General features: G+C 50.5%; 1 protein-coding gene across 1 annotated transcript in view; it reads right to left on the bottom strand.

Annotated features, from left to right (window-relative positions):
- rapgef1b (Rap guanine nucleotide exchange factor (GEF) 1b) overlaps window positions 1–16081 on the bottom strand; it is a 29593-nt gene extending 13512 nt beyond the window's left edge. The window contains 4 exon segments of the mRNA XM_037483996.2: window positions 1–157; window positions 958–1136; window positions 1735–1880; window positions 15741–16081. Coding sequence (XP_037339893.2) covers window positions 1–157; window positions 958–1136; window positions 1735–1880; window positions 15741–15768 — 510 coding nt within the window. The 5' untranslated portion in view covers window positions 15769–16081.
- Between the last annotated feature and the right edge of the window lie 1015 nt (window positions 16082–17096).

The raw sequence follows: 17096 nt of genomic DNA, 5'->3' as shown, positions 1-17096 counted from the left end.
CTTGACTCCATCCAGGACCGCTTTGATGACGCTGGTGACGGACGCCACGTTCTCCTTGTCCTCCAGGTCGATGCCATCCAGCATCACCTGGTCCGCCCAACGGATGAGGTTGGCCAGGCTCTGGTACACCCGGTTATGGCAGGAAGAGAGCGCCGAACTGTTGGAAGGGTGGGAGCACATGGTTGGGGGTGAGGGGGGGGGAACATGGAACAGATGAGGAGACGGAAAGGAAACCAGAGGAGCTAATCCCACATATCAAACACCATCCTCCTACCGGCTGTTAAACAACATCTTCGTTGGCCAATTGCTGCGCTGCAGGTATGCTCGACTACAAGCTTTGTGGTGCCGACGGAACCACACGGTGAGGTAGGGTGGTGTTGTTTCTGCCTGTAAGTGAATGGCGCATTTAGACCTAACGCCCGAGGTGTGGCCCAGGCCTGTGGCAACACGCTGAGCGCTGATTCACAGCGCCGGAACATCCATCCGCTGTCTGCGCGAGGCTTAGCTGCACGGCGAGCGGGAGACGGGGGGGGGCGGGGGGACGACCGCAGACGCAAAACCTTTTGCAAATTAAGCGACTCGGTGCAACGACCGCGGGCAGCAGCTACACCCACTGTTGACCTACTTATCTGACCGATATTGATTTAAATCTCTGAAGGCTCCAACGCTGCATGGAAAAACATCGTTAGCACGTCAGGGTGGAACTCTTCTTCATCACCCAACAGTAAACTCTACAATAGTTTGCACAGCAATCCATCAATAGGTTCCAGAGGGCTGTGAGATGAAGAATCGGTCACCTCTGACCTCCACACTGTCATCCGTACTGACGGATGGGGAGAGGCACAAAGGAAAAGACAGGAGCTCCAACGTGTCTCGCGTGCCACAGGAACGTCATTTTTTTTTTTTTTTTTAAGGCTTCAGGCAACGGGCCCTGGAAGCTTTGAAGTCTGTGCTCACCTGTGCTGTATGCGCGCCTCCACCTGAACCAGAGGCAGGATGGCTTCCAGCACCTTGCTGGCCGAGCCGGGGAGCATCTCAAGCACCTTCTTCTCCACGACCATTTTGTCCACGATCGTCTTGAAGTAGCGCAGGGCGCTGACCACCTCCTTCTCGTGCTCCTCCAGCCGGCTGACCTTCTACGGGAGGAGGGAGAGGGAACACAGCATTTCAGAATGGCACCACACACGGCTACTTGTACCTGTCATGACCGCGCTGAACTCTAACGTCGAAGCGGAGTATGCAGGGAAAAACTTGTTTGAGAGGGGAGGTCTGGACTTCATGCTACGGTTCTATTACAGCGTGGTTTGCTTGCAGCTCATAGATCCATCTATCCGGTGATGTGGCTCGGAGCCACAGCAACGGGCTCTATCAGCCTCTTCATTCTGCCACAGCAGGGCTGCTGGGGAATATAGTCGTCACTACAAAAGGCCTTGAGAGGGAGCGGAGGAGTTCATTCAGGAAAAGGGCCCGGTTCCATTCATGTCTTTATAGGTTAAAACACCTGCTCCAGCACAGCCAGCCACCGCAGCGACTGGGAGGCTGTGGGAACCAGCCGGGGGGAACTCGCGCAGATACGCAGACACAATGGAGTACGGGCGCACAAAACATTAAACAGGAAACCAAATCGCCTCACAAACAGGCGCACGGGAAAAAAAAGGTGGGAACAAGATGCATTTCCCACAATACACACACACACACACACGTATATTGTCTGGCACCTGAACACAAACAGACCTTGTTTGCAGGTTTCTCGGCACTCTTGGCTGCCGGCTCCGGCTGCAGCTGCTTGCCCTTCTTGGATGGAGTCCTCTTGATCTTGGGAGAGTGGAACTTGTCCATCAGTTTCATGGTGAAAGAGGACAAATGGGACCGCTGCGAGTCTACGGACAAGAGGGGGGGGGGGGGGGGGGGGGGACAGAGAGAGCAGAGTGGTCAGAGATTTCACCCAAAGCCCCCCCCCCGTCACCGGAAATGACACGCGGGTGACCGGCTGAGCACCAGCGAGACACAACAACATCATCAACACTGTGTCTTTGAGGAGAGAAACGTTACCAACAGGCGCCTTTCATCTGCTCTCAACAATAAATGTGCTGCACAGGCCCAGTCGCAGAGCCTCTCCCAGTGGCCAATGACGTGCACGCAGACGTGTGAGAGCATGGGGGACACGGACAGGGCAGAAGAGACGGGTTGCGATTAAGCAGAAGTGCTTTGTGGCACACAATTGGGAGAAGCTTCATAAAAGCGAAGCAATTCAGCAGAATTCCACTCGTTCACTGTCGATGGGGGCGGATTGCATCTCGGGAGAGAAGAGTACCGCAGGAGAATAGACTGCTCACCCACCGTCTCCCTTCACCTCTCGGCCCCCTCCTTTCATCTACACACAAAACTGAATCAGAGGAAAAATGCTAATAACAGCTGTGCGTGTGTGGGTGTGTGTGAGCGAGAGAGAGGAGGGGGGGGGGGGGGGGGTGTTATCAGTGACAAAATGAAACCCCCTCTCTATTGTAATCTCCCCTCGGCTCGACAAAAGCGGGATTCTGACATTCCGCGGCCATCAGCGCAAAAAGACGCAAAATAGCGAGAGCGGCGGCGGGAAAACGCCACAAACTACGCCGCCATGCCGGGGGCGGCGCTTCCACCTCCACCATCGATCCACCACAGATCCACCACCCTGCTGTTCTCGCTCTCCCATAATCCCCATCATCCCTCGCTCCGAGCAAAAGCCAAAGTTTGCTGAGGCAGCCAAGGACGGCTGCGTGTCTCGTTAAAAATGCTGATGAGAACGCTTGCAGCGGAGCTTCCCTTTTCGATGCAAATGCGTGGGGATGAGGCGGGCGTGACCCTGCCCCCACCCCCCGCAAAAAAAAGAAATCCTATGTTGTGCAAAACTAAATCAAAGCCGAGCGGCTCTGCAGGCGTTGGCAAATTACAGATGGTGCATGGCTGATTCAATAAAGTACCGAGTTACTGGACATGGATCGCATTACCGGTGCTGCGTCACCTCTAATCTGCCTTCGCTGACCTCATTCCTGACATCCAAACAAGTCAAACGTCTCACATAAGCGTCACAGGCAAATGGTCCAACGGGCCTAGATGTCAGCTTTGTTGAAAAAACAAAACTATTTTCATCTGTCGGTATATCACTCAGTGTGCTGGTGCCGCATCACAGGGTGTTAAACCGCAGCGAGATACGAGGGAGACAAAGTGAGTCGGACCAGTGATTTCACACAGTGGGGGACCGTACAGTGGAGCTCGGCTATGCGGGGGGGGGGGGGGGGGGGGCCTGAACGGCAGAGCGGGGTCTGACAGGGTGAAGGTTGTTTTCTTTCTTTTTTTGCACCCCGAGGCCACAACACATACCTCTGTTGGTATGTCAGGATGCTATGCTGGCACGGCTGGGCTTTAGGGCAGAGTGCATATCGGGCCGGCCCCATCCGAGTTTAGGCTCATATAATCCAATCGGTTTGACCTTGTCGCCCCCCCCCCTTGCCTCCCTGTTCCTGGAATAAGCGGGAGGTCGATTGGCCTGCTCCAACGAGCCCACGAGGACTACGCGCGAGTACACAGCTGCAGCCAAGCCCAGAGTTGAGAAACGGTGTGACATCACCGCCGTGAGTCACCGCCAAGATCGATAGGGCTGCTCCCTAAAACTTGCATCACACCCCGCCCCCCCCCTCATAGTGCACACTGGACCGGCTCCAAATAGGATATGCTCCGTATTCATATCTCCACCACCTCCCTTCCACTCTCTTCAGTTCTGCGAACGGAGAAGCCCTCCTCCCTCCTCAAGACTTCACTGGAAGTCTGGTTCAGCCAATGGAAATGACATCATCAACAGACAGACATGAACGCGGTCGAACGAGGAGAAAGAGAGAGAGAGACTACAGTGGACTCCTCTGTCAGAGTCATATACGCCTCTCGTTGTCCAACCTCTTAACCGCCGCCCCCCCCCCCTCCTGCCGTCCAGAGCTACGAGGCAGTGAGGTCATCGCTCGCCATGTCTGTTACACTGAACCTCACGTGTCGGGGGCTGAATTTGGTGTATTATTATTGGGAGAAAGTGACCCTTGACTATTGGCAGAGTGGACCTGATTATTCATACCACTCGCACACTTCTTCTCCTGCTCCATTCAAAGAGCCGGCCCCGGGAAGCAGTGAAGTGTGGTTACACTTCCATAGAGGGTTCGAATTGACTCCTTGGTTGTAAACTGAAACAGCCCCAAGGGACACACACACACACACACACACACACACGTCGTTACAAATCCACAGAATCTCAAAAATCTGATTGTTGACATTAAAGTGAAAGATTAAGCAAGTAAACATCTTTTGGAGAGATTTAAATTGCTGGGCCTCGGGGACATTTTGAACTAACACAAAGGCTGGGGGGGGGAGGGGGGTTCTCATACAGCTCTGTTGTCCAGTGGGGTCCCCAGGAGCCTTGAGATTGTGTGTACTTATTGTGTAGAGACAAACGTTTATGGGTGCTCCACGGCTCTTTCTCGTCAACTGTGGGAAACGGTTCGAAACGACACAGACCAGGACTCACGAGCAGACATCAATATGTCGTTCTAGTCAACGGCAACTCTGTACGCGCCCCCCCGCACCCCCCCAGGTGACGGAAGCCACCCGGTGACATACGAGCTGGTCCGGCTCCCTCTGAGGAAGCGACAGGCTGGCAGATTGATCTGCTTCTTGTTTGGTACAGGTGTGATCTATTCGGGAAAGCTGGTCGGCCCCACACTAATCCACCCCCCCCCCCACCCACCCCACCCACCACCTCTAGGAATAGGATGAAAACCGGGAGGAGGGATACAGGGGAGGCTGTGCGAAAGGTTACACACACAGCTGTCGCCTCCCTCCCAAGCGAGGCCCCGCTCAATGAAAGCGGGCCGCCTGCGCAAACAGGAGGCGGACGCAGGTCCCACTGCCAGCTGTTGAAGGGGGGGTGGGGGGGGGGGGGACGACGACTTATCTGAAAGAGTGCTTGTGTTAGGAGGAAGTAGGAATTATCCTCAATAAAGCGGGGCAGTTAAAATTGGTCTGGAGAAACAATGAACCTCCGAAATGTAATGTTTTAATCCGCTCCCGACTGAGAGGACAACACCTGTGACATCTATGTGACACACACACACACACCTATCTATAGTTCTGTAGACGTAATATATATATAGGAATATAGGATTCTGTTACGACCTGCTGTGGAGCGAGAGAGGGCGGAATGCAAAGCCTGAGGCATGCGAGACCGACATCAGGGAGAAGATGGAGAACAACGAAACAAAAACAAAAGGATTCAACAGGAAATAGTTAAGTGCTTGGTGAATTATTTATCCTGCCCTATTGTAGTGGCTGGCTTCCTGCTGGGTGTGTTCGATCTTGGAGAGGTCTCCTCTTCCGTGTCCTTGTCAACAAGTGGCACTATGGGGACGTAGGGAAGGGGGGTTTGGGGGGGGCGGAGGCTCACACACTTATCGTCTATTCTATTTCACTCAACAAATGAGGCGCACGAGAAGGTTCTCAAGTGGCAAACGGACGCATCTGCATAGTGGATCTCTCCGGGCCGCTCACTTTACAGTGACCTCTGAGGCCCTAAAACAAACATAATGGGCCAATCGTTGTCGACTCGGCATCCGTGTGATCGCATTACAATAAAAGAGTCGAGTTGATTGAGATGAATGCTTTGCGGCAGTGGTAAAAAAAAATAACCCACGCTTATTCATATTAAAACAATTACTTTGCAAAATGAGAAACCCAAATTAGCCCATGACACGGTGGATTGTTTGTTATCATCATTTCATTTATCGTCTGGAAGGCCTTGTTGTTTATTAGAGAAAGACGAGGTCTATTCCTGATCTCCCCTTCAATGAAAATCCATCTCCAACAATCCACGTTTTCTTGTGGAAGGTATTCAGAACGTCCATGATCGACGTTCCGAATAACTCACACAAGAAAATGTCCCCCACGGGTCAACGGGTGCTCAGTCACACGGTGTTTGTTCAAACCTGTGAGAAAGTCACTGAGACGGGAAAGAGGCGCCTCTGAAGCAGCCACCTGCTCTCAGATCTAAACCACGGCGGTGACACTGTCGACCAGGAGTCTGATGACTGAGAAAACCTCTGCACGGGGGAACTCCCGCTCTGCGAAGAAGACGGCCTTAGACCCCCCCCCCCCACCCTCCATGAGTCATAAAAACAATATCAAAAGTACAGTTAATCTACTTTTTTGGTTTTGGATAAAAATGCAATTGTGTACATTTTCGGATTCCCACTCTCAAAGTATCTTTTCCTCGATACCGACACGTCTAAAAAAAGAAAAAGGTGAACTGAAACCAGCGTCATCTGCGAGGATTAAACGCTGCATTAAGACATAATAACACGAGGAGGCAGTGACGCGGTCTGGCCTGATCCTCTGGGGGTGACACACCTTTCATTCCCCCAGTCTGGTTATTTGTGTCGTGCCGCGCTCTCATTACTCACCGCGAGCGGCTGGAGTCAGACGCATCGCATCCGACGAGTTTAAAAAAAAAAAGAAGGGGAAAAATACACAGTTTATGTCATCACAAAAGGCCCACTGAAACGAAGTGTCAGCGATCCGACGGGGCGTCATCTATTTTGGGCTGTTCCGTCGTGTACAGCAAGAAAACGGTGCCTCAAAGCATTATTTTTGCTTCAATATTTTTGCGAAGCGCCCAGTCACAAGGTCGTGTGCCCTTGGAGCAGCGGAGCAGAAAAACAGCGTTTGACGCGCAGCAGCCAGAGGACACAAACATACTGTGTTGCATCCGTAGCTTAAAATAAACCGCGAGATAAGAAGAGGAGACGAGTGGTTCCGTTACATTAACCTCCCAGGCCCGACACCGTCTCACTATACGCAATAATGCAAACTTTTACAAATCAAACATAGGGTTTCTATCAGGTTAATCCTTTTTATTTCATTTTACACACAAATACCATACAAATGGGTGTATGTGACTCCAGCCAGTGGCTTGGAAGAAGTCTGTGTGTGGTATCAAAAGATCTGTGAGCAGAGATGAAGTCGTCTGTATGTCTCCATCAGACTTCATTCTTATTGGTACCATTGCAATAAAAAATACACTACTGGCGGCTCAGTGCCACCCCGCCCAAGCTGCTTTAACATCATCATCCATTCATGCCTCTGATTCATAGTCTTCTGGATTCAACAATGAATTAGTAACCCTGTATCTGGTAGCTTTGTTGTTACAGTACGCCTACATTGGATTTTACCCCCTTGCATCACTGTTTGCTGTGACTGATCGCTGTTGAATATTCAAAATACTCCCCCGCTCTCTGCCACTTGTTCCGTACGGTTTCACTACGGGTCGAGGGGCGAGCTAATGGATCCGGTTAATGGGAGCACTTGGCACAGCGGTTCGGTGGGGTTGTGCTGAAAGCTTTGGAGGGAGCCCCGAGGTCTAGGTCACTCAATTGTCCCACCCACACACACACACACACACACACACACAATGCACATTGGCTTACCCGGCATACCATACAGTAACCGATGAGGATACAAGAGTGCGTGCAAACTATTCACCCGGAAGTGAAAGGTTTGCGGAGGGGATGCCACGGGGCCTGGTTTTCAACCGCATCGACAACAACACGAGGCTTTTCAAGGCCAAACCGTAAAGAAATTGACAAAAGGGTGAGGTAATCAACCAAAATGAAAATAAGAATGGTCCCGAGCTGAACTTGTACCACAGCAATAAGACCATATTTATCCGGTAGCCTGGAAGGAGGAAAATCTCGAGAGTCCCAGTGCGCGTCTGGAGGAGGCAAATAATCACTCAATTTTTGCAAATAATGCTCATGTTCTCTACAGCTAATGTAAAAGACTAATTTACAGTATTACATTTCTAAAATAGTTTATCTATCCTCTAAAAAGGTGCTCAAAATTCAGCACATAGCTACGATTGAGATTGCCTCTATACCGCTCTCAACATGGCGCTATAATTAAGCTTCAAATTCTACGCCTTTACTTTAAAGAATCAAAAAATATCAAAACATTTTGTTCGCTCCAGCTTCCACCCGGTGATGATTTTCTGCTTTTCTCATGGCATTTATTTATTTCTTTTGCCATATTTTGGAGTGGCCGGTTGCGATGGCTGGATCCAACGAGGTGCAGTAAACGAGCACAGGACGCCAACGAGAGCGCTGAGAGCGGGAAGTCACACAGCACACCCACTCGCACACAATCCTGGGTACCCCTCCCGTTCCTTCCCCTGCTCCAGACGGCCACTATTTCCCGTCCCTCGTCTTCCTCGTTGGGAGCCGCTCCCTCTTTTCTGGACCAACTTCACACCCCCGGACTTAGGGCCTCTGCACCCACACCCCCCCCCCATAACCTCCTTTTAACACGGTGAGGCGGCACACTGCGTCTGACCCTCCAATAGCAGTCCGGTCCTTCGGGTTGACCTTCTCGGCTGCAGCAGTTTTTCTGCGTTTTGATGGAATTCTATTTTGTTCGCTTTCCTTACTGGAGGGGTTTCATTTTTTTTATTTCTCTCGGCAGAGACAGACCGGCAGCTGTGTTCACCTTGGGTGAAACCAATAAACTAAAACAACCACAAAGTGCTATAAATACCCCGCTTGTCAGTATTTGTAACATCACGCAGCACCAGAACACTGAGACCCTGCGACAGCTTTAAAAAAAAAAAATTGTTTTTAAAAAATCCCCTGCGATCTACCCGTATGAAGCTGGAGATCTGGGTGAGTGGTGAAACAATAAATGCACCCGAGATGGGAAAAATATCCCAACATCCTTTTCGAGAGACGCGCTCGTTGGTCAATGGCCCGGAGCATCACTCCGCCCGCACAAAGGCCGTTCTTGAGGCCACTCGTCGTCCTCTCGACCCTTTGTCCGCGTCGCGTACGCGCACAAAGGGTCAAGAGGACGGAGGGTTGGACAAAGGCTGAAGGACAGACGCCCATCTCACAGTTCATAATAACACAACTGAGAACGAGACGCGCACAGACATGTATAATTACTAAATTACAGAATTATCGTTGGTGGTTGTTTGAACTGTGACTGTGAGAAATAAACCGACACACGTTAGAAACACTTATTTTACTCAAAGACATGGCCTTTCAGGAAGCCCATGCGTAACGCGTCACATGCAATTATTGCAAAGTAGCTTGCATATTCTTCCATTGCTAAATGCTTGGAGTATTAATACATTTATCTTAATCATCATGTATCACTTCTGGGCTGAGTTCATTATTGTTTATATTTATTTTGGCAGGGAAAAAGTCCCAAGTGGGTTACAAAGATTGTACGTTTCCGTTGTGGATTTAACCGACACTGTTATTGCAGTTCAAGTTATGATGAGTCCAAGATAAACGCAGGTCAAAAAGTTCAAATGGCCAAAGTCTTAAGAGCAAATACTTTGTTTGATCCCCTCAGACGTTCAGCGATGGCACGAGTACACTTCACCCATAAAGCCGCCGTCTATGTATACGATTCATGCTTTATTTCTATTCCAGAAACACCTTTCATTGAGTGTGTCAATAAAGGCAGACAGAAAACAATGAAAGTGTGTCTGCTTGGGTTTCGATTAAAAATACGCAGACGAGCACACGCGTCCCCATCTGCCCGGGCGACAGCAGCGGCTCGTTAGCGAGCGGTGCCGACTTCGGGCCTCTCCACTCCCCATTTGGACCCGGCATCGGAAACTGGCACCGACAGTGGGACATCCCCCTTCATCGGATGCCAGCTCCCTGACCCGTGCCATGCCGCCCAGGGGGTCGGAACCATCCCACACGCAGGAGGCGCCGGCTCGACGTCACGCCGACTTTGAGCCGGGGGGGGGGGGGGGGGTGCCCCCTTCTCGCCGATTCTCTCCCTGCTGTCCACTTAGGTATTAAATACCCAAATCAGAGTCCGTTGAATAACAACATCAATCACCGTGTTTCTCAAAGTGAGATGGTCATGCCATCGCAGTGCATCGTGGGAGTTTAGACAACGAGTATATTCTAATAACAGGCTGTTTTCTAAGGTATGAAGAACTGAAAGAAAACGTTATCTGTGAGATTCACTAGTGGTTCTCAGTTTTACTTCCACTCAGAAAGCGTTCTTTCACACTGGATGTCTCGGCAGCATGTGTGAAGACAAAGAGACACTGGGAAGGGCGTGAGGAGTTCAAACGGCTGCATCACGAGGCATTCTGCAGTTGGAAATCAGCATAAAGATTGCTATTAGCTGAATATATGAGAATGAAAAGTAGGATTCATTGCTCTTGGTTGTCAAACGCATCACCGGCACCCCGCCGTCCCCAAAAGAGAGCCGGAGAGAGGGCAGGTCGGGGCAGACGGACAATATATACAAACCCTGACTCCTACTGCCCAGCGAGACAGATCTATGAGGCCGAGGGCACCGCAGACCGGGCTCTCAAAACAAGGGATTACGGCCCTCTGAGCCGTGTCGTTGCACAATGATGGACTCCACTACCTTGGGTCATGGAGCCTCTTTGTGAGCCTCTTCGGGGTGGATTCTGTTCACGTGGCTCGGCGGGCGAGGCACGAGCTCGCAGCGAAACAATAGGCAGCTCAAAACAGCGCTCAGCCCGGCGTGTGGGAGACCTCCAGCCGCAGTGAGGCAAGGCACCCGGGTCGGATTAAGATGCCAACACTACACTACAATTTCTTTCTTTTTTTTCTTTTTTTTTAGATAATGTGTAGCTGGATTAAGAGCATAGCACTGAGGCAAAAAGACAAAAGAAGCAACGGCTTCTGTCCACAAGCCCCGGAGGGGGTGGGGGTGGGGGTGGGGGGGGGGGTGCGGCCCGCGACGGAAGGATGTGGCCCCGCGGAGCAGCCGCCTCGGACCGGGTCCACCCAAGGCCTCGGCGGAGAGCAAATGGGCACCTTCTGTAAAGCCACACGACACAAAAAGCACAGCGCGGAATGTCCCCTGCGTTCCGCTCTGCCAGCGGGGCCTATTTTACAGGAAAGCTGCAGTCTGCCTCAAACAAAGAAGAACACATCCCAAAGCGATGCCATGCATTCATCTCTCACACACACACACACGCACGCACAAAAAGAGAGAAAAAGCAGAATAAATATATAGTCTGCACGCAATGAAACTTCTGTGTGCAGCAACTGCTGTGAGTGAATTCTGTGCTGGGGAATAATTTATAGCAGGAAGTAGAGACCCTTGCTCTGTGTGGCCTGCTCATTTCCATTCTGAAAGGAAAAAAAAAACCTCTTTGTCTGACTGGTTTTGTCTGGGTCGTATGTATTGTGGAATAAAAAAAACAAACAGATTATATAAAAAGCTACAGCAGTTATCATTAAATTTCCAAAATAGAATGCAATAACGTCTACTCCTCAGATGCTGAGAAAACAGCCCGCGTGTGGAGGCATGCCTCGCAAAAACAACCGCATGCGTCTTTACCCGAGTCCCCTTGCAGAGAGGAGTCCGTGTCCTCCTCCCCCTGCAGAGAGGAGTCCGTGTCCTCCGAGGAGACCTGGCTCCTCCAGCTTATGTTGCCCATCCCAGAGGCCCCAGAGTCCACGCGCACAGGTACCGGTCCGGAGGCAGTCGTTGGCGGTTATACTTGTCGCTGCGGGGGGGGGGGGGGGGGGGGGGGGGGGGGGGGTGGACGACTCGCTGGTCCGGCCCGGCGTTTTCCCCACCGGCCGCTCACCAGCGCTGCTGCTGAGTGTTAGTCACAAAACCGACCGACCGACCCGCATGACCTCGTCCTCTCCTGAGTCAGACGCAGCGTTCTTCGGGGCAGGCGTCCGCAAATAGCACAGGGGCCGGATGGCCGGCGGAATTGAAAAGCAATGTGCCCCCCCCCCCGCGCGCGAGTGGGTGGGTGGGTTGGTTATGAAATCAATTTTGTGAATATGTCTGGAGCCACATATTCCCGCACAGGATCTTGGAAGTCGGGGGCCGAGGTGTCACCAGCGGATGCACCAGACCCACGCGTGAAGACGGACCCCCTCCGAGAAAAGCAGCCTCAAGGGCCCCCCCTGTCGAAGCAGAGGGACTCCTACGACCTGGGGTGGACGGTTGATTGGGGCGGTTCAGAAAGCGGCCATCTTTAGCTCTGTGGTCGATTTTCGAGGAGAGATATTTCACGCCTCACAGAGCCGAGCCCGTCCGCGGACGCATGATTTCCACCGCGCTTCGACGTCTTCCCTCTGTGCGGAGACTCGTTTCCCCATCAACGCTCTACCTTCCATCTCCGCCCTCCTTCTTTCCCCTCCCCTAAGCCCTGCTCCATCCCTCTTTGGCTTTCCCAAGCACTGCACACACTCAACAACAACAAAAACAGAGAGAAGAAAAAAAAAAAAAAAAAAGCAAACTAATTACAACACAGCTAAACCTACATATGGGAACAGCGGGGGCCTCCCATTCTGCGGGAGAGGGTGGTTGAAACGCTTTCTGCCGTCAAACCTCAAAATTGCAGCATGTCAAAAGCCAGACCTGAAGCGCAACAATGGGATCGCTCATTGACAACGTGCGCCAACCTAATCACCCAGGGACGCCTTTTGAAATCACCACCGTTTTTAGCTCTTGCTCACAGTTTTGGTGACTGCGGCACGCTGGGTTTTGTGTTTATGTGCACCAGAAGAAGATATTTTGCTCTGTAGCGATGCATTAAGAAGTGAAGAAACTTTGAGTATTACAGCTGAACCCTTTCAAAGAGGCAGATGCACAGATACAGACCCCCCCTACACGCTCTTGCATAGTGGAGGAGGGGGGGGGGGGGTCTAAAATAAGGAACTTGATCAGTTCTGCTGCTACTATCATTGAGAAGTCTACAAGCTAATTATAAAACTACTGTGCTACTCCCACAACTCAATGTTTCTCTTACCCTTATAACAGGGGGCCACCCCCCTCCCCCTGAAAAAATTAAAAAACTTATTTTAAAATGCCTCCCAATCAGTCTCTGAAGAGAAAATGAGGCAATGCAATCCAAACAATCCATGTTTCGCAACAACAAAGAAATTGCTTGATTCTTTTAGATTAGAAGTGGTGTGTGTGTGCTATGAGGGGTTCAAATACAATGCTCAAAACAACACTCGAGGTGGTCATGTGGTCAACAGCAACCCAAGCATCCTACTTTTTTAGAACTATGCCATATAATAGGGCCAAGCTAACCCTTTTCCACCCGAGATAGAAGCTCATTTTAGTGCCCTCTTGGATCTTCAGATTACAACAGACTTCATAGTGTGTATGATGACATATTCTTTTTTTAACTGTTGAACGCTGCAGCGATGCTGTTACGTGTCAGAGGGCTTTGTGTGAAGGAGGACTTTCCGGGTTGATACCGGGTTCATTCCACGTCGCGAAGATCACAGTGTTTGCTTTTCCTTAATTCTGTGTCACAGCTGGTTTCTGGGCTGTTGCGTTGGAGTGACTCACTGCCAAATACAACAACAACAGTGGATTCATTCCAGGGTGTCTACATGGGCCAATCAAAGAATTACACAAAACAAAAAATCATCATCATCATCATTAAACCCGGATTGTTATGTAACGCACAGCATGTATGCTTTAAAAACTCCACGCGCTTGAGTACCTATATTCGAACAATGAACTCACTCCACAGGTCCAACAAAAGTACACCGAGTGGGAGTTTGGAAAATAAAAATAATAAGAAATAACCCTTTTCCAGTCTCCTTCGCTCACTCCATTTTCTCCGAGGAGCTGCACCCCAGACTCTGGATCTGTTTATGGACCACTGTTCGGACTGCCTGAGTGATGAGGTCATGTGGGTGCGTGTACAGAAGACTCAGGTTCAGTGTTGAAACAGACACAAGGACCGCCCACCCGATTCTCCAGGCGATGACATCCTGACTCGGCTGCACACCAGTGGGAGAAAAAGGGCCCTGAAACAAGGTAACAGTGTTTACACCCCCCCCCCCCCGAGGAGAGGACGAGTCAGCGACAGCAGGACCACAGTATCCATGGCGACGGAGCTGGGGACCGATGGAAGCGCTGCCCTTGAGTCTCTTGCTTCTGGGGCTCGACATTGAGTTGATAGTCCTGCGTCCTATGGTAAAACGTATTTTAAGGCCAACAAGATCCATGCGCAGGAATCCCCGATTACGGACTTGAACTTTACTTTATCCAAATCTTTTCTCTCTTAATTTGCTCCTCGAAGCAACGGCGGAATTAATCTCCTGCTGTCGAGGTCTAAAACCTAAGCCCACATGGACAACAGCCTCCTTCTGACACCATCTCCCCCCCCCCCACCCTACAGTCCTTAAAGGCTTAACAAAGTGACACTGAAGCTCGGCCCGGCTCACGGCTTCACAGTGTGACCATGAGCCCCCGAGCCTTATCCCCTCTTTCCCTTTCCTAGCCCCCCCCCACCACCACCACCACCACCACCACCACCACCACCCCAGGCACCCAGAACAGTGTGTCCACTGGGTGCATATTTGGGATGGATGGGAATGTGCGGATGACAGAGAAAGACCGGCACGCTTCAAACCCAGTGAACCCAGCTCAGGAAGCAGGTCCACACAAGGGCAGTGATCGATGGGGCTCCTGGTGACCATTATCCCAAACCTTTAATGTGCTTTCGATCTGGCTATTTGGGACACAATCAACAAACGCTCCATCGACCTCGGGGAACGTTCATTGGGCTGTGACCATATGTAGTCATCTGTCTGCGAGACACGAAAGGAATCGGAAACTTTTGCGCCTGTGAAGAATGACCGAGTTAGTGGTGGATGACACTCCCTCCCCGCCTGTTACTGGGAGCTGTGTGTATGTGTGTGTGTGTGTGTGTGTGCATTTACTGCAGGACTGTATGTGGAGCAAATCAAGGAGACAGCTGTTGGAGTGGGAAGCGTGTGGCCCGGCGGGTATAAAGTTTCCTTCCAAAAAGGCATAACCGGGAGCACCCAGTTTCCTCTCGCATATCCACTGCTTCTTTCTTTCGGTTGTCTTTAAGAGCCGCACACAACATCACTCAAGTGTACCCGGCCACAACGTAACGCTAGCGTTAGCTTTAGGGGAAGCTAACGTTCCGACTGAGGCTAGCCACCGCTAGCTAGCAACCGTTACTAACCGGGTTTTATTGTTTTTCTTTACGTTTTGTGTTTTTTTTATGAGCTTAACTACCAAACTAAGAAGAAGGAACTCAGAACACCGAATCCTCATTTTATAAATAATCTTTAAAAAAAACAAAAAATATATCCCTGTGTGAAAAGCTGAGATTTGCCCCTGAATGTTAGCGATGCTTGCAGGATTCGAACCGAATTTGCGGGGAGGGAACGGTTGAAATGCCGGTGGAGTAAGCTAACGTTAACGAACCCCATCACACCCGAACGGCTTTTTCCTTTCTTTTTGTTCAACCAGTCTCGCCCAAATGTACCGAAGTCCGCTGCCCGGCTAACCGGCCTCCGTTAAGTTATCCGGACCAACGTGAGGTCGAACCGGTGCAACAACAGCCATTTGCTCCCGACTGTAGCTAGCTCCAGCTAGCTGATCCGGTGCCGCTTTCATTTTCCCTGGATAGCCGAGAAAAGGAACCAACCCACAAAAGGCCCAATCCAACCCCCCGTTTACACTCAACACTATCGGGGTCGGTGTGCGGTTGTATTGGATGCGTCTGGTCCGCGGAGCCACCCCCCACCCCCTCTCTCTCTCTCTCTCACCCCGTCCCGCATTTGATCCATCCGCGCCCCGCAAGAGGAGTCCCGTTACACGGCACCCCGAGGTGGAGCCGGGGTGGCGGAGTCCAGCCGGGCGGGACTTACCTTGCTTGTTCTCTATTTTTCCCGACATTTTTCCTCGTAGCCCAGCAGCTGTGATCCCACTCGAACAAAAAAAACAAAAAAAGCTACGGACGAGCCTCTCCGTTCGTCTCCGTCCGATTATTCCCTCATTGTCGATGCGCCGTCGTGTCCACGAGATGATTTGGCCCGAGTTAACGCCACATATTCGCAGGCCACACACATTTGTACGGGGCGAAATCGGTCTCTGTCCCTCTCCGGGTATTTTTTTTTCTCCCACTGGATCCACACACACACACACCGAGACACAGACACGGTAATGTCTTGAACCTGGAGTCCGGGAGAGAGCGCTCTAATCCAGTGGAGCAGCGCCCCCTGCAGGGAGGAATGAGCCACGTCCATCTGTCAACAAGACGGTGGGCGTGTTTCAATCCGAGTGCAATTTGTGGACCGTTGGTGTGCTTTTCGAGGGGTTGAATCACTGCAATGATGCACATTAAATGAGACAGATAATAAAGGAATGCACAATTCTATTAGATAAGAAACAAGTATAAAATATTCAAGACATCAATCAAATGTGTGATAATTTATCTCTCTAAATTGACTTAACTCATGTATGTTGATAAATGTCGGTGCAAAGACCCCATGAAGCAAAAGTCAAATCTCAAAGTGTTTTGATTGTTTCAGCTACTGTTGATTGATAAATACGTGGAAAATAATAGTGACAAACACTGAGGGAAAGCTATATGAGAGAGACAGTTATATGACCCAGTTGAGCTGTAGTCTATGACATCGCACGATTATTTCTGCCCTCGTCATTGATTCCAGCAGCGATGTCGGAAACGGTTGGCTACTAGGAGAATAAACTGTAACAGCCGAGAGAGAACAATCAACAATAAATTCCAATAAACTACTTTTTATGTCTATGAAACAGCCTGATAAAATAAAGAACTAGGTTTTCTCTTGTACCCTTTTGAAGCCATCGTTTTACACAAAACGTCTGATGACTAAGCAACATTTTCCTGGCAAAGTAAAACGCTCAGCTGCATCTTCTTTATAAGAATGTTATTTTGGTCCATCCAGATGTCGTTGTCCTTTGTGGCTGCCCTTCAAAGGTTAGCATCAAGGCTAGTCTACTTGTTTGCACAAGTATTTCTTTGTCGGGTCTGGTCATGTACACAGTAGATGGATGGTTTATTGTTTAAGTTTAGCTTGACTTTAGGCTAAAAGGAAGCACAGAGCCCCCTGTTGGACAAAAAACCGAGCCCACGACCACGTGCAGCTAACGTTTAGTGATTCTCCTATTCATCATTCCCCTTCTACCACTTGTTCTCGGGACAGGGAAATGGAAGCAGTGAAGCTCAGGAGCAGGGGGAGAAT

Source organism: Pungitius pungitius, chromosome 18 (assembly GCF_949316345.1).
Source record: "Pungitius pungitius chromosome 18, fPunPun2.1, whole genome shotgun sequence".
NCBI lineage: Eukaryota > Metazoa > Chordata > Actinopteri > Perciformes > Gasterosteidae > Pungitius > Pungitius pungitius.
This window is presented reverse-complemented; position numbering and strand designations above follow the sequence as displayed.